This window comes from Leuresthes tenuis, unplaced genomic scaffold, assembly GCF_036924035.1.
Source record: "Leuresthes tenuis unplaced genomic scaffold, fLeuTen1.0.hap1 SCAF_17, whole genome shotgun sequence".
NCBI classification, from domain to species: Eukaryota; Metazoa; Chordata; class Actinopteri; order Atheriniformes; family Atherinopsidae; genus Leuresthes; species Leuresthes tenuis.
Genome location: NW_027325371.1, coordinates 13,443,580 through 13,464,349, shown reverse-complemented (window position 1 = coordinate 13,464,349; position 20,770 = coordinate 13,443,580). Strand labels below are relative to the sequence as shown.

At 39.2% G+C, this 20,770-nt stretch overlaps 1 protein-coding gene across 2 annotated transcripts in view; it reads left to right on the top strand.

Annotated features, from left to right (window-relative positions):
• The window catches only part of prkcab (protein kinase C, alpha, b), a 106,540-nt gene that overhangs the window by 24,068 nt on the left and 61,702 nt on the right, over positions 1 to 20,770 (top strand). For both annotated transcript variants that reach the window (XM_072369324.1, XM_072369323.1), the window contains exon 3: positions 7,381 to 7,463. In XM_072369324.1, coding sequence (XP_072225425.1) covers positions 7,381 to 7,463 — 83 coding nt within the window. The remainder of the gene's footprint in view (positions 1 to 7,380; positions 7,464 to 20,770) is intronic.

Genomic DNA, 20,770 nt, shown 5'->3' with positions numbered 1-20,770 from the left:
TTGCTTCTCTTCTTTTTCCCTCGCCTTTTTTGTTAGTCTTTGTGAACAGCTTTATTGTTGCTTTCAAGGTTGCATATTCACTGTTAGCTATGTTTTTGTGTCCTTACTGCCCCATCTCTGTCCTTTATGTGCTTATAGCATGCATAATTGAATGTATGTGCTGAAATTGAATTTCCAGGTCTTTGTTGAAGCTGCAGCTCTCTTCATTTCCTCCCTCTGCAGGAAAACGCTGCTCGCCAGTATATTACGTAGGCACTACATCTCCCTAGGGTGGTGGCAAAAGGACAGATACTCGCTGTATATTGTGATATACTCAGGCAATTTAGTCTTGTACAATGTAGCCACACCATGTTGCTGTGAACCAGTCTGCCTTGATTTGGACAGGGAATAGTCTGTGGAATTTGAGAATAAACAGACTTGCTTCAGATTTATGTGATATATTTAGCAGAGCTTGTCTCGCCATTTGTCTCGACAGGTGCCAACCTTATTTTGACTACTTAAAATTTATTTCAGTTGCATGAGCGGAGTTGACAGTGGAATTTGTAGTCACGCATACGTGTCAGTGATTTTCAGGTCACAGCTAACTGCAGACTTCTTAAAGTCTTCTAAAGTCCTGCAAAACTGCAGTTGTACTTATCAAATACATATCATAGGTGCAAAAGTTCTTCTGATCCTTCTGATCCCGTTTAAATTGGTTTAAAAGAAGAAAAAAAATGACAATTTAAGTATACTGACAGAGGTCTTTATATATACATACAGATGTGTAAATACAATTTTGATTAAGAGGGAAGACTGCAAATCAACTTTCCAGCAATGTATTTCACAAATTAGTTTGCAATTTAATGTGAAAATACCCCTTGACTTTGCACCAGTAGCTGCTCAGCCGTGATGCATACTCTGCTACAAGTGCTGCTTGCAGTGCTGAGAGTCATAAACAGTGGAGTAGGAGCCACTTTGCAGTGGAATCTGTGTAATGACACCATTTCCAAATTACCCACAGATTTATTTTTTATATATATATATATTCCATTCCATTCCAGAAAAAAAAAGAATTCCAACACCTATTAGATCAAATATGCACTTTTTGAGCATATCTTTGATAGACCAATTTCAATAGATAGAGATAATGAAACATTAACATCTATATATTATACTGATATTTTGTGGACTGAATGTGCTGCAAAATCTGCTTCAGCTACAGTAAAGTTTTGGACTTACACATCTGCACGTCAGTTTGGGAAATCATGTACCTGGAGTTGCCCATCTTTGGACTATTTTCCATCTCAAATGCTGCTTTCGTGACCTTGAATGACAAGTTCAGAAAACTCACCACTTATTCTTTGAAAGGTGGTTTGTCCACCCGTAGAGCCTTTGTAAGATGTGTTTAGAGTAATAAATGGATGTATATGGAAAAACACAGATATGTAACAAGATACACATCCTGCTATAAAATCCTGCTAATCCAAGAAACATTGGTCATCTAGCCCAGTTTCACCATAAAATGAGTAATAGGTATTACCTGTAACAGTTTGTGCTTTCAGAAACCTAACTAAGTACGTTACTTCTGGCTTTAACTATGAACATCTATTTGCTCACCCCTATCATGCACAGCTGAGAGTGTAGTAGAAAATTAAGCAATCAAGATTAGAAAAGCGCTCAAGCAATTTTCTCGCTGATTAACGCCCTCCACCAAGTCCACCTTTCTCCTTATAAGGTGAATTTGGCAAAAACAAGAATGTCAAGCTGCGGCAATGACACTTGGTGGGTGTCGACAACGTCACCTAAAGACGAGAAGCTTACCGTGATGTCATCATGTCGAGAATCTTATTTATTGTTTTTTTTTTAATGTGATGGACATAAGAATCTCTGTCATATGTTATAATTGCAGGAATTCAGAGAACATACTCTAAAAAGTGAGGATCTTAAGAGGAGACATACGGAATGATATTTATTTCATCTTTGCTGAGAGTGACAAAAAAAAGCTAAAAAATTACTTTTATCTATTTGATTACAGCATTTACATAAGCTAGCATCAAAAGGAGAATAATTTCCTCCTCAGTCAACATCAAATAAGGTTATAGGATTGAGCTATATAAGACCATTAACTGGCCTCTTAAATCCAGATTAAGTCATGCTTGTGGATGTGATCACGAGGTTGTACAACAGATGGATATGGTTACTCTTTGACTTTTGAACTCCATCAAAATTTGACGAGAACTTGACCCAGGCAGCAGCTGAATTCAGCTCTCTGGTGTATGTGGGATACTGCGCCTCTCGTGACCCATTGTATGATAACTTTCCACGGTTATATTACTACTTTTTTCCACCTCTCTCATTCGGAGCGGATACAAGCTGATGGCAGGAATAGCCTTTCATTCATCATTCACTGTTCTCTCACACACAAGCTGGCTTCAGATATGTTGATGTGTTTGCACAACGTATGCTGCCTGTGTATTTTTAGCGTTCACTGGCAAGGTGTAGAGCGATTTAGACGATATGTCTTCCCTCACTACTCTACCACCGTACGGCTCAGCACACTCAGTTCCAGCCCTGGCCAGAATCGAGCCTAAAAATAACCAAGACAAGACAATGCACCTCTTCCTCTCCTCTGCTCTTCTCCCCTTTCTTCTCCTCTGCCATTTTTCTTGCCTTAAATGACAGAAAATCTGCAACAGAAAGACCACGGGAGGAGGGAACAGCGCATTTTACACAAACAACTGCTCGGTTAGGCGGTGGCTTTTCTGTGAGACTGTGCTCCACAAGGAGACTTTACACAGACAATGTTGACAGCCCTGTCAGCCAACTTCACCTCAACAAAATGCTTTAAACGAGGAAGAGGAGAGCTGGTTGTTTGAGGGCATTTCGGGCCCAGTTTGAAACATCCATCCTTACTGCCACGGGAGCCCTGAATCTATTCATCCAAGCCCTCACACACTTTCCTCCATTCCTCCTGTGGATGTCAGATCAGAGCTTCTCCTCCCTTTGTGTTCAGATGCTCTCTGGGGGTCTGGATCGATTAAATGTCTCTGGAGGGTATTGAGTTTGTCTGGTGTATTTCTCCACTGTGAGCTTGTCTTCTGGGCAGCAGCGAAACATAATTCTGTTAATAATGACTCTGTTCATTATCAATTTTAATAGATTATCCAGGGCCAAGCAGATAAGAATATGGATGTGATGGTATGTGTGAAAACAAGCCACCTATACATACTGGCTCTCCAATTATACATTCAAATGTAGGTTATAATTTGCTTTCCACGGTCTACATACACACACACACACACACACACATATAAGAATGTATTTATTTGGTGTAAGCTGCTTTATCACGCCAAATCCCCTTATCTCTGTGCTTATGCAATTAGGCTTGAGAAACAAAGCACATAGTAATTAATCATAATATCCCTGACGATACATTATGTCACCTCTGCTCCTGCTGCCTCACACAGTCTCTGCAAGGACTAAAGGCTCTAGAGACAAGTATACTTTCTACTGCTGACTTCCTCAGACAGATTTTGAAATATGTAAAAGGAACAAAGCTTTTAACTATGTGATAATCCAGGTTAATCTGTTTTCCCTCTCATCATACAAGGGTAAGCAAAAGTTTAGTCAATCCTCTGTTAATGTGAATAGTTAAATGAGTAATGGATGATTTTCATACAGACAAACTTAACACTTTCTGTAATCTTTTAAGCTAAATTGACTTTGACTGCGCAAGTCCCCCTTTTCCAATCTCAGCTTGTCATAAACGTAACCAGTCTTTCAGTTCTTGTATGAATTTTTCTCTTCTTTCTGCAAAAGATGCAAGACAAGCTCTGCTCTTTTTAGGTCCATCTGTGTCAATTATTATTAAAAGGGGACAGTGAGGTTAATGGAAAACCTTCAGCTTTTACCCCCTGAGTTGGTCTATTGTGGCTTTTAAGATGCATTTAAGAACATTAACCTGTTGTAAAAGACATCCACTTTTCATCTTCATTTTCGGACAGATTCCTTCTCGTGTTTGTTTTTCTTCATTTAACCCTTTCAACAGTTAAAGAAGTGTTTTTCTCATAAACTTCTGTAGACTTTTTCTCAAATTATTTCCACCAGAAAGTTCTGTTTTTACATGTTAAGAAGTTAATTCGCATATGTTGAAGATTGTGTTGAGGAAGCAGGGAATGTTCCCTTCAGATCTCCATTAAGATTATATTTTTGCAGGTTTTGGAACACAAATGGTCAATGTTAATGGTCCACTTTTACTGCATGTGGTGGCTTTGAACCTTATTTAGGATCTACATAGTGCTTTGCAATGTGTTCTTATTCACCTATTTACACACACACATAAATATAGTGTTTCTCATTGCACATTGTACTCTTTACATGCAGCACTTGTTTCTGTCTTCCTCTTTCCTTCTGCTGCTTTCTGGGCATCGGTTATTTCAATACTCAGTTGTTCAGAGGGGTAGATGGCTGCTGATTGAACAAGATTTGAGGATTCATAGTATTCATAAAGTTTTGAAACCCGTATCACCTGACTGTTCCTAACAGTGATGATGAGGAAGCCATAGCCTTAAAAAAAGCTGATTTAAGTCTTAGATCGCTTCAGTTTGATTAATGTGGAATTTATTGCTTGAGTATGTGCCTGAAAGTCGACGCCTGGCAATATAGTCAGAGATAACACTGTTTGTTGTCTTGAGTAAGCTTTTCTGAAACACACACACTTACTCACAGACACACACATACCATCTAAAGCTAGATTTATCCCTTCCACTAGATGCAGCTTAGTGGCCCTCCCTCAACTGTGAACTGGGATCAAAGTCAAGTCATTCTGCTTAGTTCATCAGCAGACACTCAAACGGATCTGAAATCAACACAATACAGATTCAGGGATGGACAAGTGGGTTGTGAGGCCAAAGGTGTGAGGATGACTGATGGATGAAGGGGGAGAAAGAACCATTGACGTCATTGCACATGATTCACATATTGTAAGTAGGCTGCATGAAGGAAAAGAAAAACCTGATGATTGCGCTCAGAATTAATCCTGCTGAGTAAAACTGTGTGGAGGAGAGAATGAAATTACACACAGCAGATTCCATCTGCTTTCTTCTCTTCCTTTGTATGTAAGCAAATGTTTTCCTCATTTCATTGGTGGGTGAGTTGGCCACATATGGGATGGAAGGATTGAAAGTCTGACTTGGATGTGCTGAAGGTGAATACAAGGTAGGAATGAATGCCCTGAGGTCAGCTGATAAGATCAGCAGTCACAGATGGAAGACAGAAAATATGATCTGAACAACGGTTTTAGTACCTCATTTTACCAAAAAAAAAAAGGATTTTTATGTCCCTTTTTGTGGATTATTGAAAAATATTTAAGATTACACTATTTTACATCTAAATTTAGCTCAATTAGAAGCCCTCATGTGTCATGTAAGGATGAAGGACAGTCATGTTGGAACTTATTAAATAATTGCAACCAAAAAATGTCTGGTATGTTTTTTATTTAAAATAAAAACGAGGCACGTCAGACAAATTTACCTGCTGATCCAGGAAAAAAATTACAAAATGATAATGACTCTATTTAGCAGAGCCACAGATCTGTCTGATGTGCCAGACTGAGCCACAGTACACAGACACAAAGCAGTGAAAATACAATGGAAATTAGCAAGTGAATTAGAAAGTGTGTTTCAGCTGCATTAACACAAAATCTGATAATGTGTCACCTTCCTGCCGGGTGATGCTGAGGTGTTGCTTTCAATTGTGCCATGGAACAACAAGAAAATAATGATTTTTTTTCTCTGATTCCCTGCTTTGTTCTCACTATAGCACTCCCTTACCGATTTTTACAGGTACAGTAATTAATTAGAAAAACCAAACTTTTTGACACAGGAAATAGTGGACTTATCAGAGTCGGTGGGATACTTCCTCTGAGGATCAAGAATTAAACCACATGGCAGTCCAAGTAATAGATGTTGAGATTTCAACCACTGACAAACTGATCACAGCTGGCGTGGGTGTAAATGCTCACCGGCTTGTGTTGTTGAAATCCTCAACGCAATCCCATTGGTGCAAAGATCCCAGCCTGCCTCTGTTTGCTGTGCGCTTTGTACATTATAAAAATTACAAAATGGCACATATAAACAATTCAGAGCAGGGATAATGCTCTATGGGCTACTATTTTGCTGTTCTCACTACCCTCTGTTTTTGTTCTGGTTCATGTTAGTTAGATCTCTATCTATCTATCTATCTATCTATCTATCTATCTATCTATCTATCTATCTATCTATCTATCTATCTATCTATCTATCTATCTATCTATCTATCTATCTATCTATCTATCTATCTATCTATCTATCTATCTATCTATCTATCTATCTATCTATCTATCTATCTATCTATCTATCTATCTATCTATCTATCTATCTATCTATCTATCTATCTATCTATCTATCTATCTATCTATCTATGTTAGTTATCTAAGTAACTATCTGGGCAGTATAATTCTGAAAGCCTTCTCCATGTGGACAGTCAAAACCCCTGCTGTTTCTTGGACCGCTCTGCAAACTATTTTCTGTTGTTTCAACAATGCCCGTCAGATTGTCTGGCAACTGTGACTTAGCTGGCAACGTCACACTCAAGAAACGCACGTATATGATGGTGGGAGAGCACAAAAATGCTCATGAACAAGCAGGCAGCTCGGCAATGTGCGAGGCAGATAGACCGGGTGAGAATGAAAAAGAGAATGGCGAATTGATAATAATGGCAGAGAAAAATACAGTCAGCTTGTGTGCAAGCTGTCACAGATGTCCACGTTGTTTGCTCTTCCCTCTGGATCCGTGGCAGCGTCCAACTGTAAATGCCAGAGTTGCTGACATGAGAGCAGCGTCAGGTGTCATGTCAGCCATGTCATACCAAGTGACACTCTGGTACAGATGGACAATGATACAATCGGCATCAACCCCCACCAGATTAGAAAGAACCGAATGCTGCAGAACACACCAGATAACATAAAGCCATTTTTTGTGTGGGCGTTAGTGTGGGGGCACACGCACATTTGTTGGACTGTACACATTTGTTTGTGTGTTTGTAGGAGCAGGACTCGCCAAACTCACTTCGAGGTTGATTGATGATAACTTTACATGCACATTTTCTGGCTGACTGCCTTTTTCGAACCGCTTCTCCCTCTGTGCCTACAGTTTGTCTGACAGCTTGCATGAAACAGAATAAGCTTATCATGCTTTGTGTGCGTGTCTGTTTGTGTTTATGTATTTTTCCTCGAAGAAGCTTAAGATTTAGAGCTTGAATGCACTTTAAGAGCATGCAAGAACAAAGATGAAATAAACAGCTGACAATGTTGTGTCATAAAAAAACTTATAAACGTGTCCACTTTGTCTCATTTTCTCTCAGTGTGCTGTTTTGTGGTCCACAAACGGTGCCATGAGTTCGTCAGCTTCTCCTGTCCCGGAGCCGACAAGGGTCCTGACACAGATGTAAGTTATCACCTTAAGTATGACCTCTCCATTCAACAGTTTCGCTAAATGTCCAAATGCTTGACACACATCATTCTTTGACATAAGTCAACCGAGTGAAGATGTTTTCCATTAAGGTTGAAGAAAAATAATGTTAAAAGGAAATATATTTTTCCAAAAAAGTATTCATCTGCTGTGTCTATTCATAGTGTTTGTTGCAAAAAAATATCACAATTTTTCTATCAGCTTGGATACCTAAGAGATCAAAGGAGAGGAAAAAGTTCCATGAGAGTTGGTTTTAGTGAAGAGAGAAACACATACCCAAAGACTGCAGTCGTAAGTGACGTCTAAAAAAAATGTTAAACCATAGAGGTTGCATATCATTTAAACTTTCCAAAAGCTTAGAAAATGGATTTTTATTTAAGTGGCCTGACCGAGTGTAGAGTCCATGAGGTGCTGAAAGGGACGTGGGAACTGTTTTATATGACTGTTGACTGTTAGCAATATCAGATAAAAACTAAATAACTAAATAATTGGGGCAGAGTGTTATGTGTAAACATCCATGCTTAGAAACACTGTCTTCAATTTCCTTTCAAATATGTGCAGAGAACACAGTTGCAAGATGAACAAAAATGAATTCTGTCATTATCTTGTAGTTGGCAGTGATTGTGATTAATGATTTGTCTTTGTCTGTTGCTATGAAACCATAGCAGGAGAATGGCTTGCAATCAGTTGAAAACAACACAGAATTAGTGTTGGAAATGTGGTATTTTTGTTTGTTTTATTCAGATGTTTTATTAAAGATTAATGCAAACATTTTAAGGGATTATGCCAACTGATTACAGTTTGCTTGAAATAATTACAATAAGGCAGTTATGTTGTCACTGTGACAACGTTAGCACATTTTGGTAAAAACGAAAGATGCCACAGTTAAGTTCTGTGGAAATGTATACATATATATGTATATATAGTGGCTTACTTATAAATGTGTATTTACCTGACTTATGAGAAGTCACGGGCAGTTAAATTACTTTTGGCTTAATACTGACATCTATCAGTTTCTGAGAAAATAAATCTGGGCTTGGGAGCGCATACTTATAAACTCCAACAAAGCACAATCCTGTTATTTTGTTTGGGGCTGCATAGGCTGCAAATATGCCATTCAGAGAAGCATTCAGAGTGGCAGCCTGTTACGTCACAAGGCTAATCTAATTTCTCTAATTTCATCCTCTTCATCTCCTCTCTCTTCTGTCCTCCCTGCTTGTGACCCAGAAATTGTTGACTCAAATATTTTGAAGGATGTCTCATGTCCTATAATTGGCATGGAGGAGAGACGATAGAGGAGACTTTCTGGAGGAGCTTTAAGGGAGAATACACTGATGTCTCAAAAAAATCAAGTGTTTTTGGCACCTGCAAAGTCTTAATGTCTAGCACGTTAATCCTACTCTTTGAAATTTAATAGAAATGTATTTCTACTTTGTTCCAAACAGATATGTAAATGTAAATGGGTTTCCAAACAGAAATGTATTAGATAAATTAAGCTGCCACTAAACATTGGTTAGATTATCCAGTTATACATAATATTCAGTTCATATCAGTTTAAAGGGACTCTCTAAAGCAAGGACATCTCATTTGGTTAAATGCTTATCATCTCGCCTCCTCTCTCCTCTTGTCTGTCCTCGATTCCCCTGTTGCAGTCTCTGGTGGGAGGGACTAAAACACAAATAGAGGAGTCGTGTATAGCCATTGAGTGGGTGCAAACTGGGAAATAAGAAAAGGGGAGGGTAACAGCTGATGGTGTAATCATACAGCCCCTCTTTATCTACACCCACAAATTCACATCATGGTGCGTTTGCGTACCTCAGTAGTGGAAATTCAGAACTCTTTTATTTGGTTCCCTATTAAGAGCAAATTCTCATCAACAGTTATACAGTTCACCTACCATAAAGATTATTTGGCAATCATAAGTTGAAATTTTAGATTTTCCATTTGTTATCTTCAGCTGTCCTTTCTGCAGTGAGGTGTTTTAAGTTAGGGACAGCTCTCAGACATGCTCTGTCATCCAGTATAATGTGTGTCAAGGATTATTGGGCATAATTTGTGTCCAAATCTTTGATTGTAAGGCAGTGCTAAGCTGTTTGACTGATCTGAAAATAGACATGCCCTGCGGGAGAGAGCGGCTGAGTGGAGTCTGAAACCAGCTGTTATGATCACTGAATCTTTGGTTTAATTAAGTGTTAAGTAAGGGTGCAACGGATCAAAAAACTCCCAGTTCAGATCGTTTCGTGGATCAGAGTCACAGGTCTGATAATTTTTCGGATCAGCAAAAAAACAATACAAGACAAGACAAATACACATAAGTTTGGTCTTTTATTTATTAACACTTTTAAATTATTACATTTAAATATATAAAATCATCTTAATGTGCACAAGGCATACTATCTTCTTTTTAACATAATTAATGAAAAACAACTTAAAGTGCAACATAAAAAGGCCTATTTCCTACCTTTAACCGAATTTGGCCTGATGTCTGCACCTATAGACACATGTTGCTTCAAATACACGGCCATGCTTGATGTGTTTCCACTGTGATTTGACTTTCTTGTGCCACAGGGCCTACACAGCGTCACAGTTTTATCCACTAACCTCTTTTCCCCATACAGGGGACTTAAATGATGTGGGGCATTCAAGCTCCTCCATTCCTCCGCTCGCCATGACCATGCTGTGAGTGGACTGAACATCCACACAATTTATTTTATTTTTTTCATTAATCAATCCGCAGATCACGTGCGTGCCAAACCGAAGATATTGATCCGAACGGATCACGGATCAATGATGATCCGTTGCACCACTAGTGTTAAGTGTTATTAGTGTTATTGAAAGAATCGCTGCACTGCTGTATCAGAGGCTGTTTACATCCAATCATGAGGTTAATAACACCACACATCTGTTCTGGGTTGTGTTTGGGTTTTGTCCCTGTGGTCTCACATTAGAGGTGTTTTCTGTTCTCAGCTCCGCAACCGCAAAGACAAAAAGCCAATTAGACTCTCCTGCTCTCACTTTTCACTGTCATCAGCCTGAAAGTACTGCAAATTAATTTTCCCTTGTTAAGCCAATGAAGAGGCACACAGCCACACCTATGTTGTCTCACAAAAAGGAATCTAAAAGTATGTTCTTAATGACAGCATTGTCTAACACCCTTGATCAAGTGCACAGATGATACACTGATAGTTCAGCACCTTTTCACAGGGATTTTTAGGTTTTCCTCGTTAAACAGCCAAATGTGTTTAAAAGATGGGAAGTCAGAGCAGTTTGGTGAGTCTTTGTTTTCTAGCTTTTTGTCAGCGTGTTTTCAAAGCAGTTCTTCATACTGGCCTCTGCTTTAACTGTCTCCAGACTTGCCTTTCACCCTCAATTGTTCATTTTCTGTTGCTCTCCCGGGCTCGCTCCTGTTATTCATCTGTGCAGCTCAGCTCTGTCTCTCCTTACTATTTCTCTCTGTCGGTCCCTTTTTATCTTCCTCTGACTGACAGTCACACACCTACATCACTACACTACAGCTTCAGATGCTCATTGTGAATTTTGGTGTGTCTGTTTTTGTGCCCATTATTTACCGAATGCCTTTGGCCCAGGGTGATTGTGGGGTCTCTTTGGGGGATGAACTTCTCTGAATTCCAAATGAAGATATGGTATTCACCAGTAGCTTTTAAGAAATATAAAGCATTGGATTTAATTGAATTGATTTTAAAAATGTGACACTTTTATGCACCAAGCTTAAATGTGAATAATACCTTGGCTTCAATACTCTCAGCAAAATCCTTTGAGCCCTGTGGGATGGGGTCTTTCTGGATTGGGCGTACCTCTCACAAATGCCATCAAATCCCTCATGACTGGAATTTAGGGAATTTAAAGGTCCAATGAATTTTTTTTTTTTTACGATCTTGAACTCTTTGAAAGCTGTTTTTGCAAGGCCCATTGCTGTCCTGCTAAGTCAGGTTGCTACTGTGGAGGAGTACTGTTGCCATGTTGGGAATGTAACTATTCTGCAAAAGTGTTTAGGTAGGAAACACATGTGAAAGTAATATCCAGGATGCAGGTTTTCCGGCCAGAACATCACTTTGTAACAATATGGGTTGCAATATGATAGTTAGCAGTTATAATAGTTTCATACTCACTTTACCCATCAGTGGTCTTAATGTTGTGGCTGATTGAGTGACGTGCAAAAGTCTGGGTTTAAAGTGTTGAAAACAGTTTTCAGAACTTAGACTCTCTGCCAGATTATTTGACTGTCCTGCATGCACTATTCTTAGTTCTATCCATTTTGATTGCGTGTTTTATTGTAACGTTCAAGGTGTGTTTGTGGTCCTTGTCCTTATGTACAAGCCAAGTTTGTGTAATCCTCAGCACGTTTACAGACAGGTTTGGATGTTTGGATCAAAATTCTTTTGGTATTTACCCAGTGGAATTTTCCCATGCAAAACCTCTGAAGCTGTTGTGAACAATTGCCCCGAGGGTTGTTTTTTTTGTTTTTACAGGGCTTTAATTTGCTTCTTGGGAACCCTGTAACTGAAATTACTGTGTACTCTCAGAGCTCAGCTTCACCTGTTGAGACAGTTCCTGTTGGCTGCTGTTTCTTAATAACATGACAAACTAAAGTAATGAGCTACCTCAATACACTTGACTTTCTTTACTTTCTTTTTATAGCCTTCTCCTGCTTTGTGAAGATCATATATTTTCAATTTCTTGCTTCTAAACAGTTACTTTGATAAGCATATGACTGTTGGTTGTTGGCACAAGATTTGAGGAGGCCCAGTATTTATCAAGTTTATAGATTTGCATTACTTTGCATTTCCTAAAGATGACTGTAATAAAGCCACAGTCCTTAAATGCGAACTAACTTTTGCATGGTTCTCCTTCCCATTTTTTGTCACACATGAAAAACAACACATTTATTTTGCATAAAAGGTTGACATGAATCTTTTAGCTTTCACTTGATGCCTTCAGATAATTTAATATTCTTCTGAGAAAACTGTTCTCAGTGACAGAAATGTTGATCAAACTTACACATGTCAGTGTTCATGTGATTGATTTCTCAGTCATGTACCGATCCATTAATTTGCATCCTTTTTGGAGTGAGACTTCTCTCGATTTGCTGTCCTCAGTGTGAGTAACCATGATTCACTAAACCCTACCAATCCCTCCTTCTCACCATCATTCCATCTACACTCCTCCATCACTGCCCTTCAGCTTCTGATTCAATGTGTGTGGTGTCCTGAGTCTTGAGTCTGGCTTCAGGCTTGATAACATACACACACTCTGTCATTCGCTCTCTTACCCACACATACATACGATGGCCCTCTGATCTGTGGGTTGACAGTGACCCTTGTGCCAGCCTCAATGCGTGAATGGCGTCATCTGTCCAACAAATGCTTTGATCCAATCACAGAAACACGGACAGAGAGGACAAAGAGACGTTCACATTAGCATCTGAGTGAAAAGTGCTCTTTCTCTCTGTGTCTTTTTATGTTTCATTCACCGTGTTGAGGCGTTGGTGGTAAATAGTGCTGTATTATCAGTCAAGGAGCTCTCTAGAACCAGTGAATGAAGGTGACTCATCCATAGAAAAACAATATCCAATATCCAATATCCAGAAAAAGCCTAGATTTTTGACCCGATCAATTCTTTCATCTTTTCTGATTTTACTCTATTTCATTTACAGATTTTTTACAATACCACTGTATCATTTTACCTGGAACTCTTTTATCACCCATTCCTTTTCTGTTAATTCTGCCCTGACATAATATGAATGAGCACCACGCTGACACACTCATGCAAAACCCTCACTAAGTTCCTCATTGCAGCCATCATCTGTGCTCAGGTCTGTTGACACTCTGACTTTGCTGAGACCTACACATTTGGCTTAGCTGGTGTGACGAGCAGAATGAGAGGCATCTTTAACTAATAGCTTGAGTGAAAATGAGGCTCTTGCTTAGAGAAGGAGATGGAGAGGAAAGTAAGTAGTGATTCACTGGTAAAATACTACAGCAGATGTTAATTTTACAAAACCCTATAAATAGAAAATACTGAAACATTGCCCTGAATTTGTAATTCACTATTAAGTATGTTTCAAATGATTAATTCCCTCTATTTCCTTGATAATTATTATAATAGCAATTATGGGTGCCAATGCCGAAGGCATTAGAGCACACATATTACTATTGTGTATTCCTATTCCGCTTCTTATTCTTTCGTTTCTGTCACAGATTTCAGTGTGCTACTAGTCCTGCTCCGTTGGTCCAAAAACACCCCTTTTTGGAGGCCTCATAACACAGCCATACGGCATCACAGAGACAAATTTCAGTTTAAACGGGACAGGAAAGACTCAACTTTAACTGAACTAAAGGGTTTGTTGATATATTGTAAAGCTTTGACACAATGGCAGTTTAAGTTTTAGGAAAAATCAGGGCTTCTCTTACTCTGCTGTCCTGGGGTCTCACACTCTAATTTGACCAGCTTGAAATTAATACCAAAATTACTCGAACAACCGCCTATCACGTCCAAAATGTCTGCCTCACCTAGAGAAATTTTACTGCAAAATGTAGGTTGTTTTTTTAAACTCAAAGTCACCGTCATTGTACTTGGCCTCACGGTTATCTCTCAAATCACCTCTGAGCACAGAGAGCGACCACTCCAGCTCCCATGCCCGGCCATTATAACCAGGTCTCCTCATCTCCTTATCCAATTAATGTGAAGGCTGATTTTAAAACTGCCATAAAAAAATTTTAAAAAACGTACATAGGAGCAGAATAGAAATTACACCGGTGGCCTCTGCCGTCTCTTCTGGCACTCATGGTTGAAGAATTTTTCAGATAACACCAAAGTCATCTGTCAGTTGAGACACAAAGTGATGGCGCTTCTGTTTTTCTTCCACACGCAGTCTTCATAGCAACTAATCACACAGCTGATACTGCTTATGAGGGCAGAGCCAAGATGGCTGCCCTATTATAACAGGTTTATGCCAGCCACTGTGTTACCTGTTTTTCCATGACAGCCTCTGTTAGCTCCAACTAATCAACTACTCATACAACTGCTACTGCCTGGCCGTAGCTCAGGAGGAAGGTTGGTGGTTCGACTCCAGCTTCCCTGGGTTACATGTTGAAGCGTCCTTGGGCTGAACCCCACATTGCCTGTGTATGAATGGTTAGAAAGCATGTAGTTATGTATAGACTTAAGATGTGCTGTATGAGTGTGTGTGAATGTGGCATGTAGTGTTAGAAGTGCTTTGTCAGTTAGATTACAAAAGTGCTATACAAGTACAGTCCATTTACCATTTTACCATTTATGGTGGCATTTACCACAACTGCCCTGTTTGAAGTGAACAGGGCAGTTGTGAGCTGTACGACAGCATGCACTCACTCACATTTTCCCATTATTCTGAATACATCAACTGGGCCTTATGTGTTATAACAGGTTCATGCCAGCCAGTGTGTTATGTCTCCTACCAATACAGAAGCAGGTACAATATAGGTTCAAGTGACAGGGAGACCTTGGTCATATTACAATATGACTATAACATGATAGCCTCTGTCTCTTGGCAGGCAGGAGCTCCATTGGCACCCATCAAAATTCCTTCAGAAATTTTCTAGTTCAGCTTGTTCTTTGCAGCAAGCAATAAAACAACCAGCTCAACCAGATCCGTGATTTGTCAGCAACGGCTTGATTGAACGGCAGTAATTATGCATTATGGTCGAGATAGTTGTGTGTTTGCCATACTGTATGTCAGGATGTGTATGGGGTGACTTTATTTAAACATTCAACAGCACACACAGTATGGCTCTATGCTGCAGAGAAGACAGTTGCTTTCTCTGCAGTGGGAGAAACACCTGAAGGCAACTCAGCGCAAGTTCATACAGTAAATAGTAGATACGAGAAGTTCATAATGTTAAAAAGAGTTGTGAAGAAACTAACTGCATATGCTGCATGCATACTTTTTTTGCGCTCCATTAATTATCAATACAAGCAAACTGAGAGTTTTTAGAATGAAGAAAATTCCTCCTAACAGAAAGTTACACCCAATAACCAGCTTTTTTTAACATTGATTTATTTATCGTTGTTTTTTTTTTCTCATGGTACTCCACTGAGAGTTGGCTCCACGTAGATATGTATCTTACACAGGATGGTTAAAGTAAAGACATAATCATACAGTTAAATAAACATAAAGCTTGCAAGATTCATGACTCTAAAGGAGATTGACAAGACAAGAGCAATAGAATAGAAGAGAAATAGCAAAGAAGCAGTAAACTCAATATTAAACTTAGGAGCTTCGCCATTGATGTTTCAGTTACCTTTGCACAAAATAAAGATGGCTGCCATTTCTCATTGCCTGATGCACAGAATCTCTCATCTATCTGTGCTTCGGTCTACCGGTATAGATGGAAGGATCTAGAGAGTTCGAGCCAGAGCATTGCAATGAGTCAGATGGAAAGAGTTGAGTTTCCACATGGTTCTACGTCACTTTGACACATTGACAGTTGGTGAGCTGAATAGTGGCAAATCCCCTGTTCCTTCCTTCTTTTCCTTCTGCTGCTGGCAGTTGTGACATCTGGCTTTTTTTTGTTGTTGTTTTCTTACTCTGAAAGGATGCAGGTCCATCCTGATACAGTTTCTGGGGATTTTTGCTTCAGAGGGGACATTTGTCTCCTCACCTACAATTCAAATGTGTCTTCGAGCTGAGTTTCTATTGATCATGTTGTGCTTGACTAAAAAACTTCTCTCTCAAACTTAGTCTTTTTCTAAAGACAAAACAAGTGTCTTGGTAGCATTAACCACCTGGCCTGGCACACAGTAGCATACATCCCAGTGACGTCTTTGACCATTCTCCGACAGCCTTGAGCCATTACCTTCATGGCAGCTAAGTTCTGGACAGCAGCAGCAGCTGTGAGAGTTATCTGACATGTTTGCTCCAGAGTGCAGCTTACACAATGTCAAATCTCTCAACATGTTAATACTGAAGTGCACAGAGAGCAGATTACAGCTTAGAGAGTTGAGCCTTGCTCAGCGCATCGACACATGCCGCGGAGTGCAGGCAGAGACGCTGCAAAGAACTAACTTGACATAAACTATGCAAAATGTAGTTGAGGCAGTTCAATTAAAAAGATGAACGTCCGTCTGTGTGCGACTAATCCAGAGGAACAGATTGGCTCTTTAGATTGCCGACATTGTGATTATGCAACGCCATGACAAACGGGGACTGTAGACACGAGGCTGCTCCTCAGTCAAAAATCCCAATCTGTTTGTATGTTAAGTAGTAAGCAACATTACTTTAGGCTGACCAGATGTCGCATAGTGACGCACCCTCCAGTATTTACACACAGATTGCTCTCAATAAGAGGAACGCAATGCAAACGTTTTTTTTTTTTTTTTTAAATTGTGCTGCTCAGACATGCCACTAGCAGACTCAAATCAGTTGTGTTGATTTATTACTTTTTTAAACAGGGGTTGAGCAAATTTAGTATGGTAAGTATAAATACATCATTTAAAGCATTATTAGGTGTGTGTATGTCATATTGATGAGATCCTATTTTGTTTCAAGGTTTTGATGTGCCTGGAAACACATACTTAGACATCAATAGTCTCATAAATCTCAGATGCCTGAGCAGCTGGAAAATGTGTGCGATTACATAAGCTGCTGATTTAATTACAGATATCAAACTGCAATCTGCAGTTGCTGTACGGGTTGCTTTCTTGCTTACATAACTGTGTGTTAGTTAACTGATTAGTTTTTGGGCCTGCTGCACACCTGCAGTCCCAAAGCAGAAAAAGTAGGGAGGACAAAATGAAAAACTGAACACTTTCACCTGGATATTAAAGTACAGAAAATGTCACTTAGAAGTTATTTGTGGTTCTTCCAGTGCTGGAGCATGTTTGCACAAATTTTCTTGTTTTTTTTTTTATTTTAGGGTGAATAAATCATCACACAGTGCTTGAATTCAGAACATGTAAATGTTGAACTGTGACGAATACTATTTTACATGACTGTACTGCAAAGAGAAGGAACCTCACCTTATGTTGCATGCAGTCAGCTTCCTGTGTCTTTACTATATAGTTGCCACTAACTGATTCTGCAAACGCCTGCCTTTGCTGCAGAAGCACCAGCTCTGCACAGCAGTGGGTGGGGCACAAGTCGTAAAGACTTAGCCAGAAGCCCAATAAAGCAGAAATGTGCTCGTCACAGCCGACATTTTGTTGCCTGAGCCAGTTTATAAAGTTTGCAGGTTGGTAGACAATCCATCTTTAATATTGATTAATCCACCCTCTCTTTAGAGTTACTTGAGATCACACCTACTTTGAATCAGTCAAACTGTCCCCTTGCATTTATTTCTCTACTTATGACTAATTGTTAATGGTTTTGTTCTATTTGTTCCTTTTAGGACAGTCAAGTCTGCTCATTTGATTTATATATACTGTTACAATGTGACATGATACGGATTTACATTCATGTCTAATGGTCCTTGAACCATGAACAGAGATCACACATTGCCTGAATATTACATTTACTTAGTTTGCAGATGATTTTATCCAGAGTGACTTCTGAGTGTCTTACTGACTCACGGATGAACACATAGGAGGCAATGTGGGACTCAGTGTCTTGCTTAAGGACACATGAACGTGTGGGCTGGAAAAGCTAGGGACCTGACCACCAACTGTCTGAGCCACAGCTCAGGCTATCCTGCCACAGTTGAAGAAATTGGTTGACTATGCACAAACCGATTCATGGATTTGGTGATATATGATGAATTTGGTACAAGATTAACGAGATGTGAATGTTTGTGTGGCTTCCTGTGCAGACAGAAGGTTGCTGGAAACTGTCCTGCTTTACTACAGTTGTTTTTGTTTCTTTGGTCCACCCAGAGCTGCTACATTTTTGTCACAATTTTATCATCTATAATAGAATCCAACCAGAAATTCTTTTTTTTTTTTGTTTTGATTGTGTCAGGGCCCCAGGGCACCGATGCAGTTCAATGTCAAAATGTTTATTTATAATAACAGCAGGTTGAGGATCTCCAGACAGAGCAACTGAAAGGGATGTGAAATTCCTGAGCACTATGAAAATTAAACAAAAAACCTCTCCACTCTAGGAGCAAAACATAGGCTATGAAAGATAACAAAATAAACTCACACTCTCTCACTGAGGTGGACTTAAACAAAAGAAGCTCTCAAAAACAGAGGCACTATGAAAAGGTTACAAATAAAAATCTCTCCAAAAACGGGAGGAACAAAAGCAGGCTGTGAAACTTACCGTGAAATAAACTAAGGCTATGGCTTAAAGAATAAATTACAACAAAAAGATGTGCTCTGCGGGAGGATCGCTCACTGCAGGGCTCGAGGATTGGCTCAAAAACTGGGCTGTGGAAACTAGGAATGTGGAAACGGTGGACCAAGACGTGAGTAATGAGGCTCATAACAGAGACAACACACTGGCACAAGGCAAGGGAGACGCAGACTATTTGAGGACAAGAGGAGCCAAGGGGAACAGGTGGAAACACTTTGGGAATCAGGGAAGACCGTCAGACACTTGACACAGGAGGAAGAGCAAGGTACCTGAAACAAGAGGAGCAGTTAGTATTTCAAAATAAAACAGGAAATAACGAGACAAGACATGAATCAAAACCTAAATCGCGACAGATTGTTTAGTTTTCTGTTTGGTTTGTCTTCTTTACTTTACTTTAGTCAGCGCTTTAACAGCAAAATGTCTAGTCTGACAGCAACTATAGCGTTGATGTTGTCATTTTTTTCCTCCGCAATTTCCTTACCTTTATTCTTTTTTTATAATTATTTATTTAAATAGAAAAGTCGCACTGAGATACAACATACCTCCTTCTAGTGAATCCTTTTCTAGATGCCACCATCATAAAACAACAAACAGTCTCTCATAAATGTGTCACAGTTTAAAAAAAAAAGGAAGAACATTCCAATGTTAGTATAATATACAGTAAAATGACAGGGGGCTGCAAAAGACAGGTCCACACCAACAAAAGTCCAACACATTTCTCCTCCAGTTAAAACTATGTAAAACAGCAACAGGTTTACTTCAGGCAGTTCTTAAAAGTGTGTAAAAGCATGTAAAAGCAGCAAAGAGGAAAGCAGTTTTACCCACCATTTGAGTGCGCCCTATTAGTATATCTAGTATCACATTTGTTGGGGTGATATGACAGAAAGCTGAAAATGTATATAGGTAGTTTATCTAAATAGCCTTAGCAATAATCAGCATTACTTGCATTTTTCCTCTGGTGTTTAGAGAGCACAATCCTAAATAGTCATACAAGCTGCAATAGTAAGTGTGTTATTCTGTATCTGTTAGCATAATGCAGCATTATGTGTCAGTTTCAGTTTTTGATTCATGGCCGTAGACATGGATTTGTTGTCATACTGTAGAGGCGGAGAAAAGATACCTTCAGAAGCCACCAAAAAAATTCATCTGAATAAGAATAAGACTGCATATTCTTTATATAACAATATGTTGTTGTTTCGATGTTGTGTATTTCCTGTTAGTCATGATGCAGAGCATTATGGTAAATTTCTGGAGTATGTAAACATATGTCATTAGTTTTATTATAGGACTCAACCGCAGCTTCAATCTTCTCTTAGCCTGAACAGAGCGGAGGTAGCAGTTAAATCGAATCTTATGATTATTCTTGTTCTGTGCCTTTCTCATATGCTTTTTCTCTTTTTCCTCGCTTTCTCCAACACCGTTGTATTTACTTGTACGTTGTATTTTTTTTAAACTCAATCTATTGTGGTGAAAGTGTCTCTTTATATAGTTGTTGGTGCGTTACTTGGTATCAAAATGGCTTGTGATACTATAGGTTGGAAACCAAATTGGGAACCATCTTAGCCACCGGGGTCTCTAGTGCAGTTTCAGGCCAATAGCAAGTTGGAAGCACATAGTTTTAAGGTTCAGACACCTCTAGAGTTACTTTAAAAGATTGCTCAAACTTTATATGATGCAGTTGCCGAACTGGAGCAAAGCTGTTGCTTCAAAGCATACATCGCTTTCTTTCTCTTCTCTTGACTTTAGTGAGATAAAACAGGAAATAACATATTAGCTGGATAAAAGAGTTTGTGTTCAAATAACCCCACTTGTCTCTTCCACCCACCTGTGTATGTTTCCTGAATAAAGCTGGTTTTATGTGTTATTTATGTTTTTATGGTATTATATAATGCAATTGTTTGTGTGTGTGTGTGTGTCTGGTTTTTTTCTGTCTACTGTACAATTTTTGTCTATTCTGCTGCAGGATAAGTTGAGCTTGTTATTTCCCGTTAACTGA